This window comes from Aptenodytes forsteri, unplaced genomic scaffold (genome assembly GCF_000699145.1).
Source record: "Aptenodytes forsteri isolate BGI_AS27 unplaced genomic scaffold, ASM69914v1 Scaffold54, whole genome shotgun sequence".
In the NCBI taxonomy this organism is placed as follows: Eukaryota; Metazoa; Chordata; class Aves; order Sphenisciformes; family Spheniscidae; genus Aptenodytes; species Aptenodytes forsteri.
This window is the reverse complement of record NW_008796044.1, coordinates 15,905,500-15,924,228: the sequence shown is the minus strand read 5'-3', so window position 1 is coordinate 15,924,228 and position 18,729 is coordinate 15,905,500. Positions and strand designations below refer to the sequence as shown.

General features: G+C 38.1%; 1 protein-coding gene across 5 annotated transcripts in view; it reads right to left on the bottom strand.

The window, feature by feature from the left end:
* LOC103904428 (core histone macro-H2A.1) overlaps positions 1-16,050 on the bottom strand; it is a 39,365-nt gene extending 23,315 nt beyond the window's left edge. For 4 of the 5 annotated variants that reach the window (XM_009285911.1, XM_009285913.1, XM_009285912.1 and 1 more), the window contains exons 1-3: positions 15,856-16,050; positions 1,880-1,986; positions 170-367 (exon numbers count right to left, since the gene is read on the bottom strand). In XM_009285911.1, the coding sequence (XP_009284186.1) occupies positions 170-367; positions 1,880-1,986; positions 15,856-16,027 (477 nt within the window). In that variant the 5' untranslated portion in view covers positions 16,028-16,050. Of the gene's footprint in view, positions 1-169; positions 368-1,879; positions 1,987-11,084; positions 11,233-15,855 lie in introns of all 5 variants that reach the window. The other variant, XM_019473863.1, reaches the window with a different exon arrangement.
* Positions 16,051-18,729: the final 2,679 nt, after the last annotated feature.

The window sequence follows — 18,729 nt, the reverse complement described above, 5'->3', positions numbered from 1 at the left end:
TCCAGCCGCACTAGGGAGAGGGCAGCACTCCTCCTTCAGCATTTGCTTACACTGCTACTGAAATCACTATTGTTAACAACACATGGAACCGAAAGTCTACCCTACGTGATGCTCCCTACACCTACTACTAGCAAGCTTGTTTGGGTTTAAAATAAACACATTACTCTACCTTGGATTTCCTTGCCCCTTTCTTGCCACCTGTTTTCTTTGATACAGTTTTTTTCTGTGATGGAGACTTTGCCTTCTTTGCTGGAGGTGGAGTGATGATGGCTTCCAGTTTTCCTTTTGATCCCCGCTTCTTTGCCAACAGCTCTGGGTGAATATTGGGTAACACTCCACCACTGGCTATGGTGACCCCTTTCAATAGCTAATAAAAAAATAAAAGTTGTAAATGACAGATTTCAGCATTTACTCACCAATAAATAGAAAATGGCATTTACTGCAACCTTTGTACATTGCCTTGAGTTTTAACTGGTTCTTGTATGATTCTCAACACATTATCCTTGAAGAAGAGAGACATGAAATGTATGAAATGAAGCTGATCATGTACTAAACTTTAGCTATAAAGGGAATATGTATTCTTCTTGCATATATGCTTGCTACTGTCAATATCTCTTGGGCTCACACAAGATCTGTTTCTGTGAAGCCATGCAATGAAGACTGTTACCCAGCTACTAGAAAAGAGGACAGCCCCAGCCACAGACATGAGAGCTTTGCAGGGCAGCCTGCGTGAGGGATGGGACCCCAGAGTCCATGGTACAGGACTGCAATGGGTACCACGCCGTGGAGAACACAATGTATGTCCCAATTGCTGAATTTTCTTGAAAGGGCATTTTTTAAAACAGAAATTTTTTTTCTTAGAAAAAGAAACTTCAAATGGAGGGTAACATTTATACAAATCTCTATACCTGGAAGTCTTTCTTCAAAAAAATCTTTATGTAGTTGAAGAAAAGCAGATCAATATTCAAAAGTGTGCAGTTCATTCAAGCCTTTAAAAGCAGAGGTGAAATATATCATGTTCTGTATTTAAAACCACTTTAACCTATTTTTTATACATCTAACTGGGACTAATTCACTATTTGGGAGGATACAAATGGTGACATCAAAGTCCCTCCGGTACTCCCACCTTCTGATTCGTGTTTACTGCTCCCCAACCACAACTCAGTGAGGCTCCAAGCTTACAAAGGGATGATGAATGGAAAGTATTATCAAATTTCAGACAAAGCCAGAAGGAGGCTGGTTTGGGGATATTTTTTTTTCCTGCTCCATCATGATACACAGGTTTGGAAAAAGTATCTTTTCAGATGTGTTTTTACAGCACCTCACACAAAGGGACATTAATCCTAGCCAGTGCCTCTGGCTGACACCACAACACTGTAGTAATAATAATGCCCAAATATTTTTTGGCTAAGTTAAAGGCATCTTGAAATCTGCAAAGGACACAGCCTTGCAAGAGTTCCAGAGCTCTTAATTCTGTGGTCACAATGACAGACTTCAATGGGAACAGCATAGGTCCCACCGAGTCCTAAGCTGCTTAAGGGGGAAAACAAAAACAAAAAAAAGCATCTACAAGATTTTCTCCATGTCTTTATGGAGTCTATGACAATGTCCCACTCTAACAAAAGTGGTTGTAATAGTGCGAGCAAATGTCGTATTACATCTCCATCGCATTTTTACACATTTTAAGAGTCCTGAAATACATAATTAAGCCGAGTGCTGTAGTTAGTTACACAGGTAGTGTGCTAGTGAGTGAATGAGCTGTTTCCTGGTGGGCTACTCAATAAGCAGAGGTCTTGAGTTACAATTCAGCTATATGGAAAGACAATTTTAAAAGCCCTAAAGGAAATCCTGGCCCTCACACAGTGGAGTTTTTTCTTACCTGATTTAATTCTTCATCATTTGCTACAGCCAACAGGATGTGTCTAGGAGTGACTCGACCCTTCTTGTTGTCCCTTGCTGCATTTCCAGCCAATTCAAGAATTTCCGCTGGGGAAAAAGTAAGCCCCTTTTAATTGCATTGTGATCATTAAGAAAAATCAATGTGTTATTTAGCATCCATGCAAAAAGATACCTGAATTATATCATGTTATTCCTAACTGCTGTAGAATACCCTCAGTAGACATCTAACCCTAAAATTACCATTTTCTTTTTATATGTCTAATCACTGAAGGGCGAACGTACACTTGAAGTCCTGTGGTCTAAACTATATTTACTTTTTTGCCCTTTTAAAGCAGTTCCCCTAGATTCTTGACTTTTCAGTGTTCTTCTCAAGGCTACTGTGTGTTCATCTCCTAGGACCCCTCTCCTATCAGGTGATGGAGTACTGAATGTACAAACGCTATAGTTTTTTTTCCTCAAACCTGTCATTAATGTGAGTTCTGGCTTGCATCGCTTCTCCTTTTTTATTACTGGAAAAGATGCTAGTCTCAGTTTCTCATTTTTAACATTATGGAAGCACGTAAGCACACATCCAAGTTAGGACATTAAAAATACAAACTCTGCTGCTACACTGACTTAATGATTTTTTCTTTCTTTGAGAAGAAGTTTCTGTCCAGAAAAAGTAATTGATGAATCATGTTTGTTTGCTCCTAGTAAATTATCTCCTCAGAAGAAATTTCCAGTCCTGACAAAATACACTTAACAGCTGTGCATATGATGGCTTTTACTGGAATTAGGAAAGATTAACTTGCTCCCTTGTAAGGATGAAGTGAAAGGCTAGAGCGTTACCTGCTAACTTACCTGTCTTCAACTCAACAAGCCTTAGGCAAAGAATGCAATTAATTACAAGCCAGTCTGGGGAACAATTAAAAAAATGACATGTTTATCTGACTTTGCAATTATGTGCTATTGCCGTCTCCGTTATACATAACCTTTCATCTCCCTCTGTACAGACTGTGTTTCACTATTGCTTTTGGTATATTTCCTTTTGCAAACCTGGTAACATTTGGAGAAAAAGAGAAAAAAAGAAAATGAAAATGCCTTTTTTACATCTATTACACACCAATATATTAAAATTTAACATTAGAATAGAGTATGAGATTGATTTCACATTTAACAACTGACTATACCATGAAAGCTCTCCCATAAGCTTGCTTTAGAGGCAAACAGAACTGAATTAAGATATTAATCTGGAAATGACAAAGGCTAAAATCAAAGCTCACATGACCACATGCCTTTACCATAACACATAGTAAATCTTAAGTAATACTATATAGCACAGACTATGGCTTTTCATTAGGCTGAATTTAACATGATTCTCCAATTATTTTTCATCGTAAGTCCCATAATAAGCTAGTTGTGACACCTACCGGAAAACTTACAGCTGCTTCTGGATGTTCTACAGTTAAGCTTCATCGAGGATTTTGGTAAGCTTTCACTATTTTTGTGCTCTTCAAAGTGCACAATTAACTTTATTACAGGGCGAGATAGAATATTAAGTCTAAGCCCCCAGAAGTAACTCAACATTTCATGCTGACAACAATTGCTTTAATTTATTTTTAAAGAAGGATTAGCAGGGTAAGGTCAACCTGACTATGCTTTCCACACCTCCAAAGAACTCAATTAAGCTGGCATAATCCTTTTCACATACTTCTCAAAAGCCCCAGCTCAGACACGTGAGGTTTAGCTTGCACTCAGCACTGCATACAGCCGCCTGTGATACAGAAGGCCTGTATCACCTTCCAACGGACAAGCTGCGCTCGCAGTTACACCCCGTGCATCCCCACTGACCCCAGTAAGATTCTCTGTCACTGTAACAACGCCAGCATCTCCACCTCTCTAGATCAGGAATTGTTCTGTTGTATCTCAGACTTTATTACCGGCTGGAAAGCATGGGAAGGATTTGCCGCAAACGGCAGACTACGTTTCGGTTTGCCTCTGCTTCCCCCACCTCCGCTTCTTTACTGCATCAGGCACTGCTAAACAGTCGGGCCGTGTTATTCTCTGCAACTGATCAGCGTAACTATGCAGACAGGTCATTTCGTAACTAAAGAGTCTAAGAAAGTGTTATGCCTGTAAAGCACAGAGGAATGTTTTATTTGTTCCTCATAAAACTAAAATGTCTGCCTTGTACAGTGGAGAACTGTTCTTGTAAGTGCTAAGCCCTCTTCCTTGGACAGGAAACTCATTTTGAAATTACAGTTTTCTAATGGTCCTTTAGGGAAGTTGAGGTACCCCACTTCCTTTTCAAGAACAGAACGCTTTGCACTGGCGTTGAGGACCACAAAAGAGGAGCTTGGGGAGAGGGAGAGAGGAGGAGGGCATGGAGGGTGGAATTTTTCTTTTGGCCTTCTCCTCAGCTTTCCAATAATAACCAAGCATTGCTTGTGCACGCAGAGAGACCCACAGCACAGAGAACAGCAAAACTCAGCTATGCACACAAGTCTCGTCAAAGGGGGACTCTCCCCTCTTTAAATAAAAACAGAAGATTAGGAGGTATTCGAGCTGAAGCCAATATAGGCAACAAGTTTTTGATTTAGCACTGACAGAGACAAACCTAATCCAAACCCAACAGATCAGAGCGCTTACAAACGCTAAAAACGAAGACTTTCTGGATCTGGATGGGATCTGGACTACTTGCCTGGATTTTGCCTGCAGCCAGCTTTACTTTCACAACTGTTTTATGCTACTTTAATTCTAACAATTTAAATGGTGTTTCAGCCATGTTTTAAACCAATTTTAAATTTATGAAAATCTAGCACTCTCTGTAAGGGAGCTGACTCAAATTTCAAGAATAATCACTCTGCATTTATGTGTGGAGCTGGAAAGAGTAGTAGGTGGGAAAAGGTATTTAAAATTGAGATTGGATCTGAATTCTTAGGTCAGACCCATCTCTGGAAGTGCCATTCTACCAGGGTTCAAGGGTTTGAGTCATTGAAGAGTTCTGTTTCGTTAAAGGTAATCTTCCAACAGTGGGAAGAAACAGACATTCAAAAGTCAACTCCTGCAACTGAACAGGGTCAAGAGAGAAAGCTTTGCTTGTAACTGTTAAGGCAAAAGAAAGTATTACGAGCTTCCATGACATCAGGATTCACTCAGCTTGTATTTATCCAGCCAGAAGACCGAAACAAGAACATTTTGCAAAAATGAGGCCTCACAAAAAGGATGTAAGTTGCATAATGTCTATTCCATTCCTTTCATATATTTACTCAAGGCATTTCCCCCCTTGAGAATAATTACACCACCACCACTCAGGCAAAAGGCAACTATGAGGCACACTTTACAGAAGTACTAAACACCAAAAGCTCCTTTTTTTAAAATGAGGAAAACATACAAGTTTTTCAATATTGTAAGCTTTTGAAGGTGTAATTCTTCAATTACTACATATTGAAATCTCAGGTTAATATGAAGAGATACTCTTTATATTTGCACAAATGACTTTTTCTGTGCTTTTGAATAATTTCAAACAAAAAAAGCAAAACAACATGTATTGCTTTAACTGCAGATATAAAAGAATCCACTGAAAAAGCTGTGAGAAGTATATAATTAGGAATGAAAAAAATTAAGTAGGAATGCCATGTCAGCGTGGGATATATTCATGTACGGACAGCTGTTATGTAGCAAGAAAAGGGATGGATGCCTTCGAAATCTGACTATAACATGAACACATCAATTTGATTTAAAAGACACAGTTATGATTAATATTTTTCTTCTTTTCAGTCATCATTAACGGAGAAGGTTAAAGTGGGAAGAGAAAGTCCTAACAGTTAAGAAATCTCTTAAAATATAACTTAAAGGTAGTTCTCATTTATTTCAATAGAAAAAATCCTTTGTAATATTTAGAACTAGGCAAATGGATATGGGTAGTGAAAACTGGTCTAAGCCTGTTCTCAGCACGTGAACCAAAACTGCTTTTCTTCTGCTGAGGTTTTTAAAAGTTCAGTTAAATATTTTTAAAGGAGAAAAGAAAACAGGTTGTATATCTTTGTACTTAAGCCTGAGATAAGACCACAGGAAAAGCTGTTCTCAAGGCATTTCCTACTCAAATACAACCAAAAAATGTTAGAAGTCTCCACAGAAACCTCATCCTGAAGCAAGTTTTCAGGGCAAGTTCCTCTTCCTTTACTTGAGGAGACTCTGATCTCTGGTCATCTCTTGGACATCCTACCAAGTTCCCAATTTCATTATTTGCATTTCCCTGTTTCACAGTGGCACTGCTCTGCCTTCAATACCGTTGGTATTTCACAACACTTCCAAATTTTGGAACAAGAACTCAACACAAGGTTAAAATGAAACAAATGACTATTAGACCAAAACAAAGCAAGCACAGTGGCAACTGCAGACCTGGATGGAAACAAAAGCAAATGCATTCTCCTCCCACTCCTGGAAAATGCTCTAGTTTCGTTTATCATTCATTTTCAAACAAAATATTACTGGTCATTACTGAATAAAACTCCTTTAAAGCCTAAATGAGAAGGCCTTTAGCTTATCATGCAGTCCAGGCTATAATACTTTCTAAATGTAAATACTCAATTCAATCTGGTCTGAGTTCATCCCCAAAATGTTTTTTTTTTCTTTTTTTGGTTTATATCTCAAGCTCAAACACTGCTGTTGCATTGAATCCCTTTGTCCACCTTCTCTTCAGGGAGATGAAATCATAGCTTTGAAAATTAAACTCTTAACAACTAACAGGTGATGTGTTGACACAAGGCCAATTTCTGAACACGCAAGTTCCAAGAAGAACAAGCCAGAGGTTTCTAAAAAATTTTGAAGCCTCTCCTCAAAAGAAAATTGAGAACAATATCCAGAAATCAAAGAAAAATGAATGTTGATACAATTCCACTGAGAGAACATGTATTTGCTACAAAGCCAACTACATGACAAGGAGTCTGTTTATTGTACTTTAAATTAATCATCCTTCCATCAGCATTTTATTGACTTCAGAATCATTTTACATGATTCCGGAAGGTTTTAACCCAATCAACCCCAATCAACCAAGACTGTTAAGAGTTTCCTGCATTCTTCTCTCTGTGTATTCCACCCAATCCCCCTGGAATCTGCAGTTGTGAGAGTGAAGGTAGAATCATTTAACAACACTTTCTCTCTCATGCATTCCAGTAAAACAGTTCTCAGCCTTGGTTCAAAGTAATGGAAATTTGATGCAGTGAAAATCAATTCAAGAAATTTTACTGCTTTGAACAAGCCTTGATGAAACCTCAACTCTCATCAGGGCAATCATTCTCTTAGGATGCGATAAAAAAACCAAACCCTTCAGTCTTCAGCGTCTGAGCTATACCAAAACTAGGCCCCTTAAAGGAGAAACTGTTAACTTTGCCAAGTTACTGTAAGCTTTGCATTTCTGTGAGGCAGATGACAGACTGCTGTTTACATAAAACTCAAGTTCAGGCCACAAAAGCCACTTCCACTTAGAGCCTTCTGATCTGACTCGCACTTCTTTTCAGCTCTTTTCTACACTTCAATACCATCCTTTGTTTTTTTTTTTTTTTGTAAGAGATCCCATGTTATGTAACTTCCTAATTTTTTAAATTTTTTTGGTTAACTATTGATCTGTGACAGGTATGTAAGTTCACTTTTCAGGGAAACCTGAAAGTGAACTTCAACTCAAATGTTATTTATTACAAGAGTCACACCCCGACTACTAATTTAAAAAGCAATAGCCTATTTCTTCTCCACTGACTTAAAGAATCCTGATCGAACTCAAATTAATCTTTCTTCTTTTTCAGTGGAGCTTTCTCTACCTAGCAGTTTACGCTTTGCTGTTACTCCTAACAGTTTACATCTGTTTTAGAAATGCACTCAAACCTGATTAATATAACTACTGCCAGACGTTACTTGATCAAGTGCAGCATGTACGCTTTGGTCTGGCTGTTACAGAGTACAGGAGACTACTCATGTCTTAAGACTTGGTCCTAGTTTAGTCTTTGACCTTTGCAGGCACATGTTAGGAACTTGCATTTCCAAACATTAAAGAAGTGGCAGATGCCAATCATCTACCGAAACTCAGTGCAAATTTATAATGTTTTTAACAAAAAGAGGAGAGGACTTCATGTTGAAATTTTGGATTTTACTGAAGTGACTCCAAACCATGGGCTTGAAAGAGGAAATGGGTATGTGTATCAAGGGTGTGTGTACCCATGCCCCTACAAAGAGGAACAAGACATACAAGTCAGTGTCAAAGACTTCACTAAACAATGACCAAAGCCGATGCAATCTGTATATGCTGTGCTCTCATTTTTGTAGTGCACTCATTTCAACGTGATCTGGCAGATGGTGATAATGGTTTTATTAGATACTGCCTCTGACAGTGAGGGAAGTGGGATTCAATGTTTATTACTGAAAATATTATGACTCATTAAATTGCTGTTGTCTCAAAGTCTTTCCCCCACATCAAGTCTTTTTGTATCAAGTTAGCAAAGGAAGCCATAATAAATACAAGTATCTATAGACAAATACAACTGTTATTATTTAGAATAAAAATATTTACAAATATTTTTCCCCATTACTTTACAGAAGCAGTATAGGAGTGACTATATAGATTTTTCAAAAAAAGTGTTGAACATGCTATGTCTGGAGAACAAAGCATGTAAAAAAAAAAAATCTATTACTTTGGGTGTTCTGTGGTAGGTGAATGTATAGACTAGCTGTAACTTGATTGGAGCAAAAAGTACATCTAGCCTGATATCCTGCCTCCAGCCAGTGCCCACAAGCAGATGCTCAGGAGGATTAAAGGAACAGGCAAACTTAAAATGCTGTTTTTCCAGAACATTCCCTCTGATTCCAGCCATGTGCAGCTTAGTGGTTTCCCAACTTAGAAATGCCATCTTTGTGTATAGTCCCCCAATGGATTTTATTTCTATGGATGTGTCTAATCGTTTTCTGAAACCATTCAGAATGGTTTGGTACCCATTTTTGGTATCTGTAACATCTTGGGATAACAAGCCTCACTACACCACAGACATTTGTGCAATTTGGAGGAAAAGTACCTCCTGTTTGTTTTAAAAATATTGTATTTCACTGTATACCCCCAAATTTATATTTCCCCAATGACGTTTATATTGAGGATGAAGCATTTCATCTGACTGCACCTAAGAATCCACATGGAATTTCATCCCTAAAATAAATTCAGGGATAAATGTACTGTGGAAAAAAGGCTGAAGGCCAAACACATAGCATGATCTGAACTCAGGCATTCTTAAATAAACCTTATGGAAAAAAGAAAAGGGGAAAAAAATCATGCTTACAATACTTGACGTAAGAACTTCTAATGTTTGAGAAAATCTGAGGAAAAAAACCTGCTTGCTAAATACTGCATGCTACTCTAGAAAGGTGGGATGTCTTCCTGCTTTCTAGCTATTTGTGCTACAACTGTCAGTCCCAAGAATAAAGGGCCAAAGAAGAAAAACTTAAGCTTTATAGATTCTTTTGTTCTTCTCAACAAGAGATACAAGTTAAGATAAGGGTAGGAAAAAAATGCGTAGCAAAATCAGCCATATTTTTGTCTTACAATTCACTTAAACTCCATTCTTCAAAACAAAGGGTAATACCAATATTAAATTGAACAGCAATTTATAGTAGAAGTCATTACTTTGTTGCAACTTGGCCAAATAGATAGATGTAATGACTGTTACTAGAATAAAAAGTATTTAATTCTACATCTAAGTATATTAAAATATAACTAAAATCTAACATTTTCATGGAAATATAAATAAAATATAACATTTTCAAGGGAGAAAATAATTCGGTGACCAGGATGTAAAAACCAACCCAACCCAGCCCAGCATTTTGTACATTATCGCAATATGACACACATCACAACGCAAATTCTGATGCATATTTACCCCTCTGAAATAAGTGTCTATATTGACATATCAGTATGCACTGTTTGGGCTTTTATTATGAGAAAATGCTTTGGCTTTTATTGTTTTTCATCAAACCTGATCTGTGTAGCTTGGAGAACACATTAGGACCCTAACTGGGGCATTTTGTACATTATCGCAATATGACACACATCACAACGCAAATTCTGATGCATATTTACCCCTCTGAAATAAGTGTCTATATTGACATATCAGTATGCACTGTTTGGGCTTTTATTATGAGAAAATGCTTTGGCTTTTATTGTTTTTCATCAAACCTGATCTGTGTAGCTTGGAGAACACATTAGGACCCAAACTGGGTAAGTAATTTTGGATCAACTTGACTTTTGTAACTTGGAGATCCACTGAAGTTTATGGGTCTACAAGATAAGATTGGCACATACATAAGTGTTTACAGGGCTAGAACCAGGAAGGGCTTATCAGTGAAAGAAACCTCTTCATTTATATACATTTGAAGCAGACTGATTCATGCATTTCTAAGTTCAGAAAGAAAGTTGGTCATTCAGTTGGTAACAATGCAAAGTTTTATTTCTAAAGAGGCACTTCTTACAAGTATAGCAATTTTAAATTGTGCCCATCTCACTTCTCTTAAGAGCATGACACAAGTCTTACGTAAAAGAGGAGCATTACAAAGGAGCTTTGCTATGCTGGTATGTTCGAAAGGTCTCTGCTTTGGAGGCTATTGCCATAAACAACCCTGCTGTATTTTAGGTCCAGTATTAATCCATATTAAAAACACACTGGATCTGAAGATGTAGTTTCATGCTTGCTCAAGTAAGGCACAGGTCCCACAAGCCCCTAATTTATTTTAAACCTCTTTTGGGACACAGTTTGTGGCACAACACCGTAATAGGGATTAGGGTTTCTAAAGCTGCCTGTTTAAATAGAAGAAACGTGTCTTGGTAGTGAATGCATGTTTCAACGGTATCAAAAAGATACTGTCAATTAATTTTCTTCTTAAATTTCATTACTCTCTAAGGACTGTTATTTATGGTAGTCTCAGAATGCCTGGAACTTGAATCTGCTTTCAACCTAATGCTTTTTTACCATGGACCCCTGAGCTCCCCTCTGCTTCCAAGCAGAAGTTCAGTAGTACATCTGCTTTGACAAACAGGGCAAATCATTGTTTTCCTCTGTGACCCTGTAAAAATTTTCAGCAGCAAGCAGAACACAAGAGGTGAACAGCAGTTCAAGTTGATCAGCTTGCACATCGGAAAGTGAGCATCTGAAGTGAGCAGTTAAACTTACTGCATTCAGGAAGGACTTTCATTTTGCAGCCAATCAGCAGCTGGCTTAAGAAAGTTATCCACATCGAAAATTAATCAAGATGAAAATGCAACGAACTGAGCTCCAGCACATGAACCTCCATTAAGGGATTCTGGTGACATCAGAAAGCCTGAAAACAAAAACTCAGGTAAGCACCAGAATGCCTCAGATGCAATTCTAACCATGGGATTCAAAAGGTGCTTATTTTACATTTTAACAAAATACATGATCAACAGTACACAATGGGCAATAAAAATCCAGTTGAGAAAAAAATCTAATGGAGCAAACAGACATTTAACATTTTCTCCTACCTTACTTCAATACATACAGAACAAATATAAATTAAAGTCTCATTTCTTCTGTATTCCTGTTCTCCTGCTGTTTTATAAACTTCTCCTTCTCCTCATTTGCTATGACATTTTGGCAACTGAAAATTATTTACAGTGTGGACAAGAAGATGGGGGGCAGGGGCAGCAGAAATCACTTGCAGGCCTGGTTCTTGCTGCTTTTAAATATGCTCAGGAGATTTCTATTTTTTAAGGGCAAAGGAGTATCTTTTTCAGTTAGTGAGAAAGTTTGGACTATATTGAAACTTGTGCAAGCTATACATCTGAAGGGAACGCATCTGATTACATGTACGGCTGGACCAGATCTGACAAATACAAACCATACAACTTCATCTGAGTGGCCGCAATGCCCCAAATGAAGCCTGTGGCCATCCTCTTGACTGACCTAGTTTTTTGGAGGGTTTTTTTTTTTTTGACATAAATTGATACCGATGCACTACTTTGCAGAGAAAATAAGGAAGTGGATTGCAGTTTTCCGAAGTACTCGTTAGGGAAGATAAATAAGCAATGAACCATTGTAAAATAAGTGCCACAGTAAGAAAAGAAGACAAAAGGAATTACTAACATTGAACTTCTCGCCAGCTTAAAGCAGTTGATAATGCTCAAAATTAGTTCTGCAGCATAAGCAAAAATTAATCAAATATTCTGACTATTCCCTGCATGATAGGCAGCACTGCATGAACTCCTACTGCAAAGTTCTTCAGCATCCACACTATTCCTCCAGAGTAAAGAAAGGAAGTATATCCACTTGCTTCAATATCAGTAAAACTCAAAGGTACTTTCTGCACATTCACCCACGAACACACGCTTGCATCCTATTTACAGTGGACATTACACATTATTTCCTTAGATGAAAAGCAGGAAAGAATAAGCAGGCGGTATGCTTAAGAAACCAAACTGCATACACTGGGTGTGCTGATGAGAGAATTATTTTGTAATTTTACTTGTAGGTAACAAGAATCTTCAGTGAATAACTAAGAGAAGGAGAATACTCGCTGTGCAGCCTGTTTATATGTCAAGCATATTGAAATGTAAGATAAGGAAATACACTTTATTAGCTGAAGACCAGAACACAAATTGTACATCTAATAATATAGTAGTTTATTATTACTTTTTTTAAAGTTACTATAACAGACAACACAGGGAAGATGTACTCCAGCCAGCCCCCGTAGAAGAAATTGTCAGAAGCCAAGAGACTGAAAAGCAGCACAGCAAAGACGCACAGTTTTTAGTTCACAGTGACTGAAGCAGCCAGACTAACTCCTGTGTGCTAAAACAGTGCATGTTCCTGCTAGCAGAGCTGTACCGTGTATAAACATGCTAACACAAAGTACGAGAACAACATAAATGTAGTTTGAAAAAGCACTTCGTTGGGCCCAGACTGAAGAAGGGCCCATACACTACAAGAAATTATAGAATGTGTATTTTTACTTTCTGATGAGTAGCCATACATACATGGTAACAGTAAGTTACCTTCAAAGTACAAAGTGGATAAAGTCATAACTACAGATGGATCCAGAAGAGAACTCCAAGTCTGAACAGCTGGAAGGATTACAGAAGTTCAGGTCTCAGATTGAACCAAACCAAAATCCCAGATTTGAGCACATTATTGTCTAATTTCAGATTTACATCGGAATTAAACTTTAGCAAAGGCCAGCAAAATTTAGCACCTCATCTTCTAAAGGATTAAAGTCAGTGCCATATTCTGCACACAGATGAACTAGTTTTCAAAACTTAGCAGGTTCCTTTCTATTAGGTCACGTCTCTGCCATCTCCCCTCCTAGTCTTTTCTGAAGTTGTTCTTTCCTACAACTGCTTTTGATATTTTACGTTTTTCCTTTCCTTCCTGGATGCACAGGATTGCTTTTTTGATTTAGCCGATTTATTAGCATGCCACTTCACATGGTCTCCTTCCTATTATGTCACGTTCCTGCTTTTATTTTGAAATGGTTGAAACACTTTGATTTAGTCTCAGATCATGTGCTGACATGAGCATCTTTAAAAACTCTCCTGGAAAGAAGTCAGGATTTCTCTGGTTTTGTGAAGTAATAACTGCCAAGAGGTGAAAAGAACACAAACCAAAAATCTCCAAGCATCCCGTTTCAAGGGAATGTTTCTGAATTATACTGAAAAAGATGAATGACCTGAAGTTCAGAAAACGTACTCAGCATTAAAGGCTAAAAAATTACACTATATAGAGTGTGAAAAACTTAAAGAAAGAGAAGGGGAAAAAAAAACCCACCAGCCTGAAACAGTCATAAAACATAAAACAATTACTAACTCAGTAAGGAAAGAAAAGAGTATCTGTGCTTTTGAGATGCATCTATGTAGAAGAGTGAAAGAAAACCCTAAGATACGGGATACTAGGACTAGCTACCTAGCCTTCAGAGGAGGAAAAAAAAAAAACCAAACAAACCAGCTTAAAAATATTTAAAGGGAGAAAAAAAGAAGGTGCTTTTCCCCTTAGCTCTCCTTCCCCCCTCCCTTTTTTCTTTTTCCTATAGAAGCGATGTGTGCAACTTTTTTTTGGCTTTTTTTAGTTGTTAATCTCCTCAGACAGTTTCCCAGGATGCACAGCAGTTAAAGAAACACCTTTATTTCCCCCACCTACTCTTAGCTGCCTAAACCATCACTGCCTCAGTAAACACTTTAAATCAAACAGTTAACCAATAACATGTGCTGCTCATTAGCCGTGCCTTAAGCTCACCTGTATTGTTCTGTTTCTTTAAAAGGGCAGCATTCAAAGCACCCTTCACCCTAAGCAGTGTTTTATTTGAGTTGTTATTGCTGTAAGCAGGAACCTAGCTGAAGGAAATGTTAATTTTTTTAAGGCCATCTATGAAGTTTAAAAGCATTCTTTTAAAGAAAAGGCCCAAATAAAGAAAACTATGAACATGGACAAGAAAAAAAAAAAGGGTATTTGATGGCTGAGAAAATTCAATAGTGTAATATGAATACCTTACAGAAAACAAGCACTCTATTAATTATTCTTAATGTTACCAATCTTCATCTTTAAGTGAAAAAAAAAAAAATCAGCCTATTTCTGTTCTTCAATGTCAATATCCATTATAAGGTGTATCTAAAGTTGTCTTAAGAGCCAGGTCACTTCAGTTTTAAATACTCCCAGCAAAGTTAAACCACACGCTTTGCTACTTTGTGCTTAAGTCAAAGAAAGAATGAAGTGCATCTCTTCCCCAGAGACTCAGTGCACCCTTACAGCTTAAAGACTACTGTCCCTTGAAACACTTATATCTGCTGCAACCAGAACACCGGCATAAGCAGATGCACTGTAAAAAGCAGCACTGCTATAAGAAATGAGATCCCATTCAAGCTTTTCCCTTAGGCATGCTAATAGAATCTGTCTCCAAACATCAACCCATCTAGCACTTGTGCTTTTTGCTAGATCCCTAGCCTACAGGTATATGCTTGTAAATCAATCTGGCCACGTGAATGTGATTGAACTGGTGGTTTATTCTTATCCATTTTTTTTAATTTATTTTATTTTAGTCAAACCAATATTGCGAAAAGCCCATATGTTGATGCTATTACAGTTGGGGTTAATTTTCCATTAGAAGACTACTTTTGTAACATTGTTTGTGGGGTAAACTTGCAACATTTTAAGTCTCATTTGAGAGGAGAACTGCTATGTAAAGATCTTTACTTGCATGTCTAGTTGTGTATGTCTTTGGGCAAAGCATTTTCTTCCTTTGAAAATTCTTTCTAAATGGAGGAAAAATAATACTTTGGTCCTCCAAGAAGGTACTGTAAGGATGAGATAATTATTTAAGGTGCTCTCATTCTGATGTGTGAGAGGAACAGAGAAAGGACTACAAACATAAGCAAATAAGCTACGTTGATCCGGGGCACGTCAACATAGTCTGCATTTATACACAGACTCAACCAAACAAATTGCAAACAGCATACGTAGTCTCAAAAATAATCTGTAAATTGAACAAAAATGTTTACAATGCTGTAAGCAATCTCAGCTCTGTGTAAACACTGAGAAGCTCTCTATTTAAAAGGAATGTGTATGCTCAACAGACAATTAGAACCCAAACAAAGCCATCAAGCACAAAATTGGAGAAGGCAGGACTGCAACACTGACGGCCCAGTCCATACGCATTGATGTTAGCAGGAATCCTTCTGACTACCTATGTGGTAGAAGAGTGTCTACAACAGGTCAAAGCAAATCCAGTGCTGCAATGCACAAAAGCCATCAAAGCTGTGAGGCAGGGGTGGAGGTACCTTGATTTTGGCTTAGATGTATGATCAGCATAGCACTTACTTCGGCTATAACTTTTTTAGTCATCGATACATCAGAGGATCTTTTTCGTTTTTTTCTGTGCAAATTCTGTTTGTATTACTGCTTTCACTGCTGCTATTTCACATTGTTCAGCAAAACCTACCGGTCAGATATTCCAGTACAGCAGCCATGTACACTGGAGCACCAACACCAATTCTGTACTTCGGGTGGCCTTTCTTAATGTAACGTAGCATTCTTCCAACAGGGAATATGACCCCAGCCTTTGCGGAGCGGGAAGTCTTGGTCGACTTCTTCTTTCCACCCCTGCTGGACATTTTGTCTGTATTGGGTCTGGAACAGCACTCTATATATTAGGAAGAAAAAAATAAAAAAATAAAAAAGAGAAAAGGTTATCAGTAAGGACTGATGCTATAATACCATATACTGAATTTGAAGACAAATCAGTATTTTGGGGTAAGCAATGCATTAGGGTGCCTTAAACATACAGACAAGTTGCCTTTTTAGAGTATATACAACAAGAACCTAAAACAAGTTTCCACAGAATGCTTACTTGCCGTTGTAATCTTGGCGTAATTTCATACAGTAAATATATAAGCCAGAGAAATTACTTCCTATAAATCTTCTTGGGAATTACTCTTCTGAAAACAGTACCATTAATGGAGCAAAGAGTGACAATTACCTAATGTAAAATAGAGCTTCTGCATTAAAGCAGAGGATGCTTTCTGCAAGGAGAACGACACAACCCTCTGCTCTCCGGAAAAACTCTTCATTGGGCATTTGAATAGCTGTGGTAGGACTGTCATGCTCCTGGATAATTACGTTCCTAACTAGGAAAAAATGTATCCACTAAAGCTTTCATAAAGTGCATTCACCTTCCATAAAAAAATAGATTTTCAAGCATGTGTGAATTTACAGAACAAAGGCCTATGCACGGCAAAATACATCTCCTGTACACTACGTGTTCTATTTTTAGAAAGATCCGAAATGGACCCCTTGAGATTTGAACCTACCGGAAACCAGCTATCTCCACATCGAAGACTGTACTGCTTCAACATGCCCTCTAGGAATCCGATGAACTTCAATCTGCCACCTTTCCTTAGCATAACAGTGGTCTAAGCACCCAGCAGATATCTGACAACTGTATCTCCGTTTATCTCAGTGAAGATACCTACTGCTGATACAGCTGTCAAACATATTTTTTTCTCTCTTTGATTTCTGCTCAGGCTGTAAATAGAAGCTGACAAATCCAAGGAGGTGGAGGGTTTACAGGCTCTCCAGGTATCTTTGAAAGTTTAGGCAATGCACTGGGTTTTGAAATTAACTCAGAGGAAAGGAGACAGTCTCCATCTCCCCCTCCTGCACGTCTGAACTCTTAGGGAAACCAGCAGTATGCATCAGTGATACACATACCTCTGTGCATCCTAGTTCTTTCCTTGCTGCACAAATCCTACCTAATACAAATGCAAAGTCGCTGGTGTGTTTATATACTCCACCATGAAACCTCTTTAAGCCTGCTTTCCCATCACACCACTTCTCTGCTTCCCTTTTTGTTTTTCTCTGAATTCTCTCTTTGTCCTTATGAACCTAACTGTATTTGCCATATGTCTGAATCCACAACAACTGAGTGAGCTCAGAATTAGGCAAAACAGGTTCACCAACCCCACTTCTAAGTTTTGCAACTTCTGTTCTGTGCTGACACGTCCTGCGGTCTTTTAAATCTCAATGAGTCACTGAGATTCAGACTACGTAACTATCAAATGAAGACCACTCAGGACAACTAAAGAAACATGGGTATCAAACATTTCTTTTCCTTTCCACTTCCACACTCCATTCATCAAAGAGTCTACGCTTGCACAGCGCATTAAGTAAAATAAATGTAATTATCTTTAACAAGGAGTAAGCTCAACAAAATAATCCCATCTTAGTAGCTCAGATGAAAGTCACACTACATTTATGAAACTTAAGTCAAAAAACAGACAGGAAACTTTGGAAGGGGGAAGCCATCAAAAGGGCTCCTTCTCCTTTCCTCTGCTGTCAACTCAGCTCTGTAACAACTATTATTCTGTGAAAAGGAGGACAAAAGCCAATTTTCTTGCCTTGAGAAACTGCCTAACTGGAGCTTACAAATGATTTCAAAAGCCTTCCATTTAATTGCATTTTCTCATCTAGTTAGCTCTGTCTTTGTTAGCAGGAAGGCTGGGTGTGGCTTTGAGTTGGCTATGGACTTTCTGCCAGAAATTTTCATACTTCATAATCCATTTTCATCAATACTACAGATGTTTAACCTCACAAATGTTATGAAGTTCATTCAATCAAACACCAGGGAAAGCAGGCATGGAAATACCTGTGCTCCTAGCTTCCCCCATAATTCTTTTTGTTTGTAACTGATAGGTGAATGATGAAAAACATAATTTTTTAGGGAAAACCTGCGAGCCTTAAGCAGTAAACTTCTATTAACCATTTGGCTTATGAGTTTATGGGATAGTCAGAATAGCTGGAAGAGAATATGGGAATCCTTACTTCCTGATATTGGGGTTTTTTCTTTGGGAGAGTGTCATCTAGCCATCAGCTGCTGTAACATTTGGATCAAAGTATGAGTAAAGCATGGAAGAATACCGAATTACTGCCAAAGAGGCTTTGAAGGAGCTGGAGTAAATACAGCTCATCCAATCTAAAAATCCAAATGGAAGACACACACGGATGGCCATGCTGTAGCTGGTAACAGAAAGAGATGAAAGAGCACTGCGCTTTCATTTTTAGTTCCAAGAAAATGACTATTCATAGAGAAGGGAAGTGGTTCCTTCATATGTCGAAACAAATGTGTACTGTATATCACTGTCTCTGGATACATACCATCTATCCAAAGAGATGCTAAGTTTGTTGTTAACATACTGTCAATTGTCATCGGTCACGCTAAATCAACCTCCCTTATATCACCCTTGAGCAAAACACTTCGCTGTTAGTTTCCAACCTCTTTCATCTGGTGTTCAGAAGATGTTCTTCCCTTTAACATACT